Source organism: Callorhinchus milii, unplaced genomic scaffold, assembly GCF_018977255.1.
Source record: "Callorhinchus milii isolate IMCB2004 unplaced genomic scaffold, IMCB_Cmil_1.0 Scaffold4, whole genome shotgun sequence".
In the NCBI taxonomy this organism is placed as follows: domain Eukaryota; kingdom Metazoa; phylum Chordata; class Chondrichthyes; order Chimaeriformes; family Callorhinchidae; genus Callorhinchus; species Callorhinchus milii.
In genome coordinates this window covers 63806110-63818398 of record NW_024704745.1, presented here as the reverse complement: position 1 = coordinate 63818398, position 12289 = coordinate 63806110, and the positions used below count along the sequence as shown (strand labels likewise).

The following is a 12289-nucleotide window of genomic DNA, read 5'->3' as shown; positions in this document are numbered from 1 at the left end:
GTGCATTGGTGTACTGCTGGAGTCTAACCAGCTAAAACCACATAGTTTGCCATTGGTACTGCTGTCCGGCAAGCTTTCCCACTGTGTATTCAGCTAGTACCACCCTATCCGTTCGGCCTTTGGCCTGCAGGGTTAACACCAGGCTAGCTGTGCTGGCATTGGCAGTTGCCTGGAATGATGCAGACTCGCTCATGAACCGGACTACCGAGACCGCCAAAGATTCCGACATTCCATTGCCAGTCAATATCTCTTTTAAAATCTCTCAACACTCTCCTCTCCTGCAACCATCACCCACTGATATTGAGAAAGCAACTTACCTTTTTAAAAATAAAAAAAAGTTAACTTACTTAAACATTACAGAGAACCAAATCAACTGTATCACTTATTCGTGGAGTCCTGTAGCTCAGTGGTTAGAGCACTCGCTTTGCAAGCGAGAGACCTGAGTTCAATTCCAGGCAGAGGGCGAAACCTTGGGCAAGTTTCTGACTCCACACTCCTAATAATAATCCCTCCAAAAAAACAAAACAATAATAAATTTGTCATTTTAAATCTACGACTGTTTATGGGACATTGCTGTGCGTAATTGGCTGCCGTTTTTCGCCCACAAATATACAGTCAATTCACTTTACAGTATACTCTGTGAAGCATTTTGAGATGTCTAGAAGACAAAAACATTACAAAAACAGCTATATCAAATGCAAGGATTATTAATATTATTATTCAATTCATAGCAAGTGGGATTATATAAGTTTTGTGTTAATCAAATTAGTACCTATATGTCAGAATTTGGCTGCTTAAAAGGGAATGGTCAATTTCTGGATCAAGCAACCAATTCCAAACTTTGCTTCTATCTCGTTGTCAAACAGGTGCTGCACATTGATACAGCACAGACTTAAATGAAAGGGAAACTGTAGTGAATAAAAAATAATGTTTTTGTCCTTCAAGTGCTTTTCAGAAAGGTGTAGAAAAGCCTAATTTTTCCTACAAACAAGGCACTATTCATTACTATCAAAAAATGCTAAAGGTTGCATGGATAACTGGATCAATCTTGAAGTGTGCAGAATCAGATGCAGTAATTTAGAGATGGAGAGGTGGGAGGTTCAAAGAGAGCAAATATTCACTGACAGAAAATATTAACAGACAGGTGCCAATCAAGATTCTACAGTGTGGGATGAGATTAAAATAGTTAGCAATTATAGAGATACAATTACAAGAAAAGCAACTGTGATCATTAAAACAAACTATCAAAATAATCTTGAAGGGCACAATCGCCTGACTTCTTCCAGCAGCACATTTAGGAACTGATATTTTGTTGATTTTATGCTATTAAAAAAGGGTTTTGAAAAATAATTTTACTATCCAAGTATCCCAGAATAACTTCCCAGGGGAACCAGAGCTTATGTTTTAGAAGAATCAAACTTGTACATTCTGTAAATACTAGTGGTATATAATCATGAGGTGATCTCACCAACAGGATCCCTAAGATAGCCGAATGGCTAGAAATAGGAGGCTTTAAACAGTTTGGACTGGTGCTTCCTAATTTTTTTCTCCTGCCCTGCAGATAAGTCACCATTTCCCTTGTATGAATTACTAAATGCAGATAAGGCATACACATACAAATGTCCCTATAAATAATATATGGGGAAAAATTCCACCTAGGCATAATTTACTCTATTTTATGTAGCATTTTAGTTTGTCCAGAATTTGGCAAATTCTTAAATACAGCCTTAATTGGTAAGCTTTTTTTGTATAAATTATAATAATCCTTGCATTTGATATAGTACCTTATTAATGTCGTCGGATTTTACTGTAAAGTATACTGACTGTATTGGTAGGCAAATGTGGCAACCAATTGGCACACCAAAATACTTATTGTATTCTAATGAAATGTTGGCCAGGACACTGGGAGAAATTACCTTCTCTTTTCGAGTTGTGCCATGGGATCTTCAACATCCACCTAAAGGACAAACGGTACCTCGGTTTCTTAACGTTGTATTCAAAGGATAGGCCCTCAGAGAATATAAGGCCATGTACAGATTTAAAGGTTAGGACAGTATTTCTTTAGACCGGAATTAACGAATGGAACAACAACAAGATTACATTTGTATAGCGCCTTTCACATCGGGACAGCTTGCCAGGAAGGGTGGCTAAGGCCAGGACGCGGGACTCGCTTACAAAACAGCTTGATGCTGTGACAAGAAGACAATAGGATGGGTATTCTGGAAGGATGGGGTCAAATGAGCTGAAGAGCCTTCTTCATCCAACCAACTTATTATGTGGGAAGACTGCTAAAACTGAGGATAGCCCCACACACATACACACCATGTTCAGGCCTTTCTATTATTCCCCCCACCCACCATTTCTGTGTTCAACCTATTTCAAGACAAGTGTACGCATATACATCAACTAATAGTATACCTCATTGCTATGCAATGGCCCTGAAATGAACAATAGCCTCGGCACATAGTTCTAAATTCTAAGAATTAGAAGGGAAATTACTCCACGATTCCCATCGCTGTGATTTTCTGTCTCTACGTTGAAATATGGAAGTAGTTTGTGCACTTCTGAGAGATTTGTCTTGGAATCAAACTTTTGAAAGAATGTGTCTTCTTTGCACAATGTGACAAATCAGATTATTGTGGTCTCATCCATCAAACAACTGTCTTTTTGTTTAACGCTCTTTATTAAGATCAAAAACACGTTGGGTTGTTTTAATTTTTCAGGGATGGTGATTGCATGAGTTAAATAGCTATTTGGCAATGAATGGATAGTCTCAGAAATAAGGGAGTCAACACAGTCTTGCTAATTATCACAGGAACTAAGCAATTTACACAGGCTGGCACGATATTATTTCAGCATAATTGTCAGTGCCAAAATACATAAGGTTCAGAAACCTCCTTAAAAAACTAAAGCAGGATTCCCACTTCAAAAAAGCCCTATGTGATTTTTGAATCAGATTTAAATGTAAAGAAAGCAGCAATTCTAGAGGTTCAGATTTTCTGCTCACTATCATACACACTATTCACACTTGATTTGTCAGGAACAGCACAAACAGGAGATTCCACATTCACACAGCGTGTTTGACTTTTAAAATAGAGTATTTTCATAAAGTCAGTGGCAATTTTATAACATATCACACCACCAGGTAAAATTCACAGGATTTTACTATAAAGTGAACTGACTATATATTGTGTAGGCAAACACGACAAACAATTTGTGCACAGCCATGTCCCATAAACAGCCAGTAAATGAATGACAAATTTTAGCTGGGGATTGTTGGCCAGGACACCTTCTCTCATCAAATAATACAATGGGATCTTTAATGTCTACTTGAACAGTCAGGTGGGATTTTGGATTATTCTCTCATCTGAAAGTTAGCATCTCTAAAATGCAGCATTCTCTCCTAGCATTACATTAAAGCGTCAGGCTTGCTGAGCACTGAAAAACCTTCTGACTCAAAAGGCAAGAGTGTTACCAATTGAGCTCGGCTAACAGCTGGTTTAGCCTACAAGTAGGTGTCCCATCTCTATCTATTGACTTACTAGTATTTTAATTAGCTTCTGTACTCTATACCCAATTCTAGTACCCAGAAGGGGTTCAAATGGCCAGAAAAAACACCAATGAAGGAAAGAACCCTACGTACCCCCATTACCTTTATTTCTCTTGCAGAAATGTTGAACGTGACCTACCATGGAAGCATCCTGTGTTTGCATCACTGTCATGAAAGAGATTTGATACAAAGAGTAACTGTAATTTTGTGCAGGAAGTCACCAATCTTGTCCACATTTTTTCACAAATTCCAATGCTAAAAACTAAATCCAGGGCACTCATTTTGCAGTCTCACATCTGCTTATCGAGAATTAATTTTACCTTTTGAGCCAATTAGATCAAAGGTATTTTCACAGGCAAGCAAACTTACACATAATATGTTCGAGTATGGTAGGGCTTATCCTTTTCAAAACAGAATTTAAAAATAGTTCTGCTAATCTGATACTCTTATTGGCAGCACTCTGAAGAATAATTGGACTGTCCCGATTCACTTTATCACATATTCTTATCGCACCAAACTGACTGCTGCAAATTGACTTGAACAGGACTTTGCTGCAATCCCTAGCTCACAAGCGAACATGCTAATTACTTCCAAAGCTTTAATACAACGCAGCTCACGCAAACATAGCCGGCCATGCGTGAAGTCACTATATTTAGAAGCATTAAATTTACATCAAGGACATTTTTCAATTACAGAAAACGGCACAGCAGTTTGGAACTAATATCAAATTCCCAACAACTGTGATTGCTTTATAAATTTCAGTTTGAAAATGTAATGAAAAGGTCTGAAAATAAATGTGGCCTGAAGAAATCTGAAGTGCTCTCTAGTCTAAATGCAGGCCCAGTGCTGATGATCAACAGTTTGACTACTGACACAGCATTTATTGGCTTATTTATACTGCAATTTGAGCATCAATTTGCTGCAATTTCAAATTCATGGGGAAATTGCAGTACAAAGCTAGTTATAGGGGCAATGATTGTTTTTGTTGCAACTCTCTTCTAGTGTTTAATAGCAACAAGAACAAAATTACATTTGTATTGTGCCTTTCACATTGGGAGGATGTCCCAAGACGCTGGACAGTCAGTGTTTCGGACCCGAGTTGGGGGTCGGGATTGGAGAGGGTGGAGGGCGGGGGATTGAAAGTACGGTCGAAGAGAAGGGTCTTGAGATGAGTCTGGAAGGAGGCAAAGGAGGGGGCGAGGCAGAGGGGCTGTGGGATGGAGTTCCAGAGGGTAGGGACAGAAAGGCAGAAGGCCCACCCACCAATGGTGAGGCAGGTGAGGCAGGGGACGTGAAGCAGGCTGGAGCCCACTGAACGGAGGGAGCGGGCAGGATCGTAGGCCTTGGGAGGTCGCAGAGGTAGGGGAGAGCTAGGCCATGGAGGGCTTTGAAGATTAGGATCAGTATCTTGAACTGTATCCTCTGTGTGCTGGGAAGCCAGTGGAGTCGAGCGAGGATGGGAGTGATAGGGTCATGGAGCCTGGTGAGAGAGAGGACACGAGCTGCAGAGTTCTGAATGATCTGCAACAATAGTCATCTCCGCTCTTTAAACCCAAACCCAGGCACTCGAGCCCAGATAGTAGAAATCCTGCCTCACAATCCACTGCCATCTGGGCTCTCCCTCAGACTCACCAAACCAGTGCACAATCTAGGCATTCAGTTCGATCCCCAGCTGTCCTTCCTCCCCCACTTCCAACAACAACAACAACAACAAGATTCCATTTATAGAGCGCCTTTCACGTCGGGTCTTCCGGTCTCTGACCAGGACCGTCTTCCTCCACCTCCACCATATTGCCCGCCTCCGACCGTAGCTTACCACAAATGCAGCCGAAACCCTCTTGCATGCATTTGTCACCTCCCGCCTAGATTACTGAAAAGCACTCCTCGCCGGTCTCCCCAGATCCACTATTCAAAACATCCAGCTGATTCAGAACTCTGCTGCCCGCATATTGACCCGGACCAAACTCCATAACCACATCTCACTAGTTCTGGCCAGCCTCCGCTGGCTCCCCAACACTGAACAGACAAACTTCAAGATCCTCACACTCATGTTCAAATCCCTTCACTCCCTGGCACCTCCCTACCTCTCCGACCTCCTCACTCCCCAATCCACCACCTAGCGCCTCCGCTCGACTGGCACCAGCCTCCTGCTTGTTCTTCGCGCCCTCTCTCTCCCCCCCCTCTCCCCCTTTTCAAGTCCCCGCCTGAAAATGTTCCTCCCCCCGCCACTGGAAGTCAGGCTCTGCCATTGTTAAGTGCTCTGAGATGCTACCCTGCGTGGAGAGCATTATATAAGTGCAAGTTGTTGTTCAGTTTCAAGATATGTATTTAAAGCGTTTCTATTTTATAATTTTTTTCTCAATTCAGATATCTTGGTTCAATGTCGTTAGTGAATGATGGCATCCTCAATAAACTAAAGGCTAATATTGTGCAGTAATCACTGCAATGATTGGTAGGATCTAATCTGTGACTCATAACTAGGAAAAACACTCCAGTACATATTAGAAAATCAATTAATCATGTGGTCCCCAGTAATGCCATAACCAATAGCAATGAGCTTTAAATGGTTCATCACCGTCAGCAGAACTGCAACATTGCATTGTTGTCTTCAACCCTCAATCTGTTCCAGTTTGGTTCTATCAAACTGTTCCAAATATAAGAAAACAAAGATGGCCCATGCTGCATATTTACCAGTGATGCCTACCACCTGCAAGTTCCACTCCATCTCACACATCTCACCCTGTCCTCTTGCTTTGTAGAATATACCATTGTTCATCGTCAGTGGTTCAAAATCTTGAAATTCACCATCTAATACCATAGTGGGAGCACTATCATCACAAAGGATGCAGCATCTTAAAGACACAGCCCATCATCACCTTCTTAGGGCAACTAAGGATAGGAAATAAATGCTGGCCCTGTCAATGTTATCCACATCCCAAGAACATAGAACAGTACAGCATTAAATCAGACCATTTAGCCTGATCAGTCCATGTCATTGAAAAGATTTAACTCACAATTCCAGAAAGAGGAAGTCTCAATGACAGCCATCACTTTAAAAATGAAGTTCTAATATGCTGTGTTGGCATTAAATTGAACATCTTATTGTTTCTTCACGTTCATTTGAAACCGGCTTGGAGAAGTTATTAAAGCTTGACAGTGTAAAGGAATTAACATTGGTAACCATATGTTTTACACATATGCATATTCATTTAGCTAATGTATATGGTCAGGCTCAGCGATTCTACCAAACCAATTTGATAATAATAATATTCCCCAGATTTTAAGTAAAAATATATTTTGACAGGAATATTAATTAGTTGAATATCACAGTATGTGATGTGATAATTATCACTTATGATAATTATAATAATCATTATAATAGTTAGCACACCATGAGACATTCATTCTTGGTAATGGGATGGGAATCAGTTGTTCTCTCATGGAAATTATTAACTAGTACATCACCAAGAGTAGAACGTTTCACAGTGTGATCACATCACATACTGCATTTTTCACTCCAATTTTTATTTTACCTAAGCAGTTGGGTTCAAAAGGATTGCAGGCAGTGACACTATTTTTGATGGGGTCAGTTCACTACCCTACCTCTAGACTCAATTTAAAGTTAGGTCATATAAGAGCAAGGATATTGCTTGGAACCAATATCATAACAAACTGCGGAGCTATTTGGATTTTATTAAGGACTCATTATCTACATGATTGCATGATGCCGCAGGCTAATCACTTCACTACTCAATCATTTCCAATTTCTTATTATTTATTTTGCTGATTTAATTCTCTCACAGCCTAAAACCTTTGACATTTAATTAAATCCTCTCTTGAAGCCTCATCTCAATTTCACACTGAAAAGATAATATCAGTTAAACATCATTGACAGTTCAGTTCTTACACAAAGGAAGCATATGAGCATCTGACACAGAAAAAAGCAGATGATCTAACATCTCAATAGCAATTAGAACTTACATAAAACACAGGAGTCAAAATTCATTAGGTCAGCTCCCAGCAGAAATGCATAATTTTGGAATAAGAGCAGGTTACATCAGCAATGAGTCAGAGAGAATTAAAATAATCTGAATATTTATATAAAAAAAAATTCCTTTAAGTGGCTCAGCAGCTAAAGGAACTGATTCAAATTCAAGTCTCACGATTATAGAAACTAAACAGGTGGTTGCTGATTGTACTATAGCTTTGAGATGTTCCGACAATATGATAAAGCGCTACATCAAATGCAAGAATTATTATGACTACATAAAAGGGTTAAGGTTGTTCAAAGCTCCAGCAAAGTGAAGAGGACAATTGTTTCATGGGTATATTTGGCCTGAGTATCCATGATGAACAATTGTGTAATGTGGTGCCAATTGCTGAGATCCAGACTTTTTCCGCAGATTAAGATCACACTGTGAAATGTTCTGCTCTTGGTGATGTACTAGTTAATAACTTCCACCAGAGAACAACTGATTCCCATCCCATCTCTGTTCAGATAGATGGGTACATTTCATTCTCTTGTAATGTGCTAACAAGGAATATAACAAAGGTTGGCTACATCACATTTAAGAACAGGGGAGGTGAAAAGGTTCCTCAGGACATAAACTGGGTACATCACACGCTTTTGTGATAATAATGTGCTTAATGAATAATATGATTGAGGTTAAATTTCAATTTCGAACAAAGAACCCATAGAGTTCAAATTTTTGTACTTAATAATAATAATCCTTGTATTTGATATAGTGTCTTATCACGTCATCGAGATGTCTCAAAGCACTTCACAGAATATGCTATTTCAAAAGCAAGGATTATTATTGATATTGATATTATTACTGTAAAGTGGAGTGACTGTGTATTTTGTGGGAAAAACACGGCAACCATCTTATGCACATCAATCTCCCACAAACAGCGTGGGAGTGAGTGACCAATGTTTTGCTTTGGATTGTTAGCCAGGACATTTAACTAATTATTAACTCATTTGGGTGAGTTCTTAGTCAGGCCGCTGGACAAATATCTAATCATTGAATTGGATATAGAGTGTGCAATATCAAAACTTCTCATAGCACTTCACAGATAACTGTCAAGTATAGTAACTGTGCATTTCTCCTAATCAATTAACATTACTGGAATTACAGCACTCTGAGACACAACCAATAAACAACAACTTGCACTTATATAGCGCCCTCCACGCAGGTTAGCATCTCAGAGCACTTCACAGTGGCGGAGCCTGACTCCGAGCCTTGGGGAGGGGGGAGATGGCCATAAGCACAGTCGAAGAGGAAAAGTTTTCAGGCAGGACTTGAGAGAAGGGAGAGAGGGGACAAGGAGGAGGGATTGAGGGAGAATGTTCCAGAGTTTTGGTGCGGAGTGGCTGAAAGCACAACCTCTGATTGTGGGGCAGAGGATACGAGGGACGAGCAGGAGGTGAGTGCCAATCGAGGGGAGGCACCAGGTGGATTGGGGAGTGAGGAGGTCGCAGAGGTAGGGAGGTGCCAGGGAGTGCCTGCATGAAAGGCGCAATATAAATGCAATTTGCTAAATTATGCCATCTCCTTTAATCCCAAAAGGAATTCTCACAGCATCATTCATAGAACTAGCTCCAAGAAGTTCAGTTTCACTTCTTAGACAAAGATTTCTTTCTGTTCATCTACACAATATCCATCTGCCTCCAAATTCAGATAAGTTATTCACATGAACTAAGATGAGACAAACTCGGACAATTAGACCCGAAAGGAGACAACTCAGATGGGACCTTATAGAGTTAAATACAATTTTAAATGGTATTGAGAAAGCAAAATACTTTTGAATGCACTGAGACAACGGAACAAGAGGACAGAGATTTACAATTCAAAATGGCAATTTCAGGGCAAACACCAGGAAATATTTATTTACCCAGAAGGTAATTAATGACTGTAACAGGTTGACAGGAAGGGTGGCGGAAACCAGGTTGCTGTACGCATTTAGAAAACAGCTGTTCTGTTAAGAGGAATTTATTATGTGTATTCTGGAAGTATCAGATCAACTGAATGGTCTTTAAACAAACCCCTTATGATCCTGTGATACCTATTGTTTTCTTCAAACACAAAGCACAAGAACTGCATTTTTACAGCATCTTGTATGTCAAACATCTCAAAGTACTTACAGTTATTATTCATTATTATTATTTATTACTATTAATTACTATCAAGTGTCTTAACCCTTCTTGCAGGGAAACAAGAACCAAACATGTGTGATCCTCCTCTGGCCTATAACATGCTTTTTTTTCTTTTACTTTATTTCTCTCTCCCCACCGTTTTCCATTATTTTATTGATATTACTCTGAACTTAAGAGTTGGAAAAAGAACATAACAACAACCACTTACATTTATACAGTGCCCTTCACGCAGGATGGTGTCTCAGAACACAAAACCTAGCATTAGATCAGTATCTTGAGATATCATCATGACAAAACAATGCAGGGTTCACCCACTTTCCAAAGGAAAAACAGACCTGCTTTTGTATTCTTTGTAAATAAAGTTTAAAATGGGCATAAACAAGACACCAAAAGATGCTGGGACATGCAATATACATGGCCCCTAAACAGGGAAGTAGTGATTGATATAACGTGGGACTGATCGACTTTTGTGCTACATTCTCTAACTCAAACTTCAACTTAAAAAACCTCTCTCTGACTCTACATATTACACGTACTAAACAATTTTTGACAATACTAAATGTGATTGTGTGCAACTGTGAGTTGGAGCAATTTGATTTCAACTCCAAGTTGCAGTTCAATATATTTTATCTATTTACCTCCAGCAAGGAATCTTCAAGCTTCACCAGTTGAATCTTTTTCTCCTCTTCCTGCTGTAGCAGAGTTGTCTTGCGCTCCTCCAGTTCTGGTTTCTCGTGTTGGATAGTCACAGCTAACAGCTTGGAAAAAAAACAAGTAAAAAAGTTAACAGGTTCTCAAAATGCTTGATAAATGTAGTGTTGGAAACTGAGAAAGTGAACATTTCAATTTATTTTCATAACATAAATGGGTCGCTCTCCCAAAAGCCCTAGTCAGTAAAAGTATCACTCAGTGACTATTCAGGGAGTCCCATAGCATAGTGGTTAGCACCCTCACATCTCAAGTGAGTGGACCCGGGTTCGATTCCCAGGCGAGGCAAAGTCTTAGACAAGTTTCCTTAGTCCACATGCCTCTGTTGCTAGTCGACCTGCGGATCGTTTTCCAGGTATAATAATCCCTCCCTCCCCCCCAAAAAAAGAGTGGTCACCCAATCCACGACTGTTTGTGGGACCCTGCTGTGCGCAATTGGCTGCTGCGTATTGTATTTTGTTTCGCCCACAAAATACACAGCCAATCCACTTTACAATATATATTCTGTGAAGCGCTTTGAGACATCTCAAACGACATGAAAAGGCATGTTATCAAATGCAAATGTTATTATTATTATAATACACGTGAACATGGAACTTGTCTGAGTTACTGATTTCATCCATGGAACTTAAGGGAAAAGTCAGCCAGAGATCCAGCTTCTGTTCACAATCCAGAGATCATTGCTGGAAAGAATGAATCTGTAGATGTTGTGTGAGGAGGTGAGGGTTTGGTCGCAATTCTCCCAGAAGCCTGCCAAGACTCACAATCAAGACTCATATGAATATGATTGGCACATGAGCAACAGCACCCTTGTTAAAGGAGAAAGTTAGACCTTTGCAGAAAAGGGAAAAAATGGTGTTGGGGGTTGAAAAAATATACTGATACCTTTTTGAATATTGGTACCTCTACATAAAATTTACAATATTGTATGATACATTTTGTAGTAAATATTAGTGTAATTTCCTTACCTGCCCTCTGAGACCTGCCCGTGTTGTAGTAAAATTAACTTCAGTGACAATAGATGCTGCATCAGGTGGAATAGAGGGACTGGGATTACGGGTTGCCAGGAACAGGCGGAATTCTTCGTTGTAGTCAATTATTTTATCTCCAATTTGTACAATATACCGAGGTCCTGTAATGAAAGCAAACAATCTTTCCAGCATAAATCAAATTAACTTTATTTAAAGATACAATGTGTTCCACAATATATTTAAAAATCGGTACAAAGGTCCTCACTAATCTGCAATGAGACATTTCTAAGAATCGAGATCAGTTACCATATGATGTCCATGAATACAATACTCGCCTCTCTCTTTATCCCTCGTTCCTGCCAACTATGTGGTCAGGAATGGAGAAAATCATGGGTAGAAGGTCATTGCTACAATCGATCTGATTCTGGATTTTGAGTTTCACTGCAAAATTTAAATATTTAAAAAACAGATTATGTTGAAAATGCGGTACTTTCCTTCAGTTAGATAAATGGATCTATGGAGTGTGTGAAAGATTTTTTATAGTGAACTGCATCTCCTGATCTACTACAGCTTGTAATGAAAACAGGTACTAGAAATTATTAGATTTTCTGCTTCCATTTTGTCCACTTATTAAATGCTATATATAGCAGGAGAATAAAACTGTGATCACTGTTCGTTAATCACAAACTCAGATGAACAATCCTCCATCAGGAACAAATGATGCTTTTAGATCAGTATTTTATTTTCACAGAATTTTTCTCCGAAAGCTGAAGGAAAGAATACAATAATCGATTCACAAAGGTTTGGTATGTTAATCAAACAACCATAGGGTTGTGAACCAAAGGGTTGCATAAAGCATGAAAGACTGAGCAAGTAAATCACTAACAAGGAACATGTGACGCA

General features: G+C 39.5%; 1 protein-coding gene across 1 annotated transcript in view; it reads right to left on the bottom strand.

Annotated features, from left to right (window-relative positions):
- LOC103185779 (cytoplasmic dynein 2 heavy chain 1) overlaps positions 1-12289 on the bottom strand; it is a 311776-nt gene that overhangs the window by 176890 nt on the left and 122597 nt on the right. The window contains exons 67-68 of the mRNA XM_042334736.1: positions 11384-11547; positions 10346-10465 (exon numbers count right to left, since the gene is read on the bottom strand). Of these exons, the coding sequence (XP_042190670.1) occupies positions 10346-10465; positions 11384-11547 (284 nt within the window). The remainder of the gene's footprint in view (positions 1-10345; positions 10466-11383; positions 11548-12289) is intronic.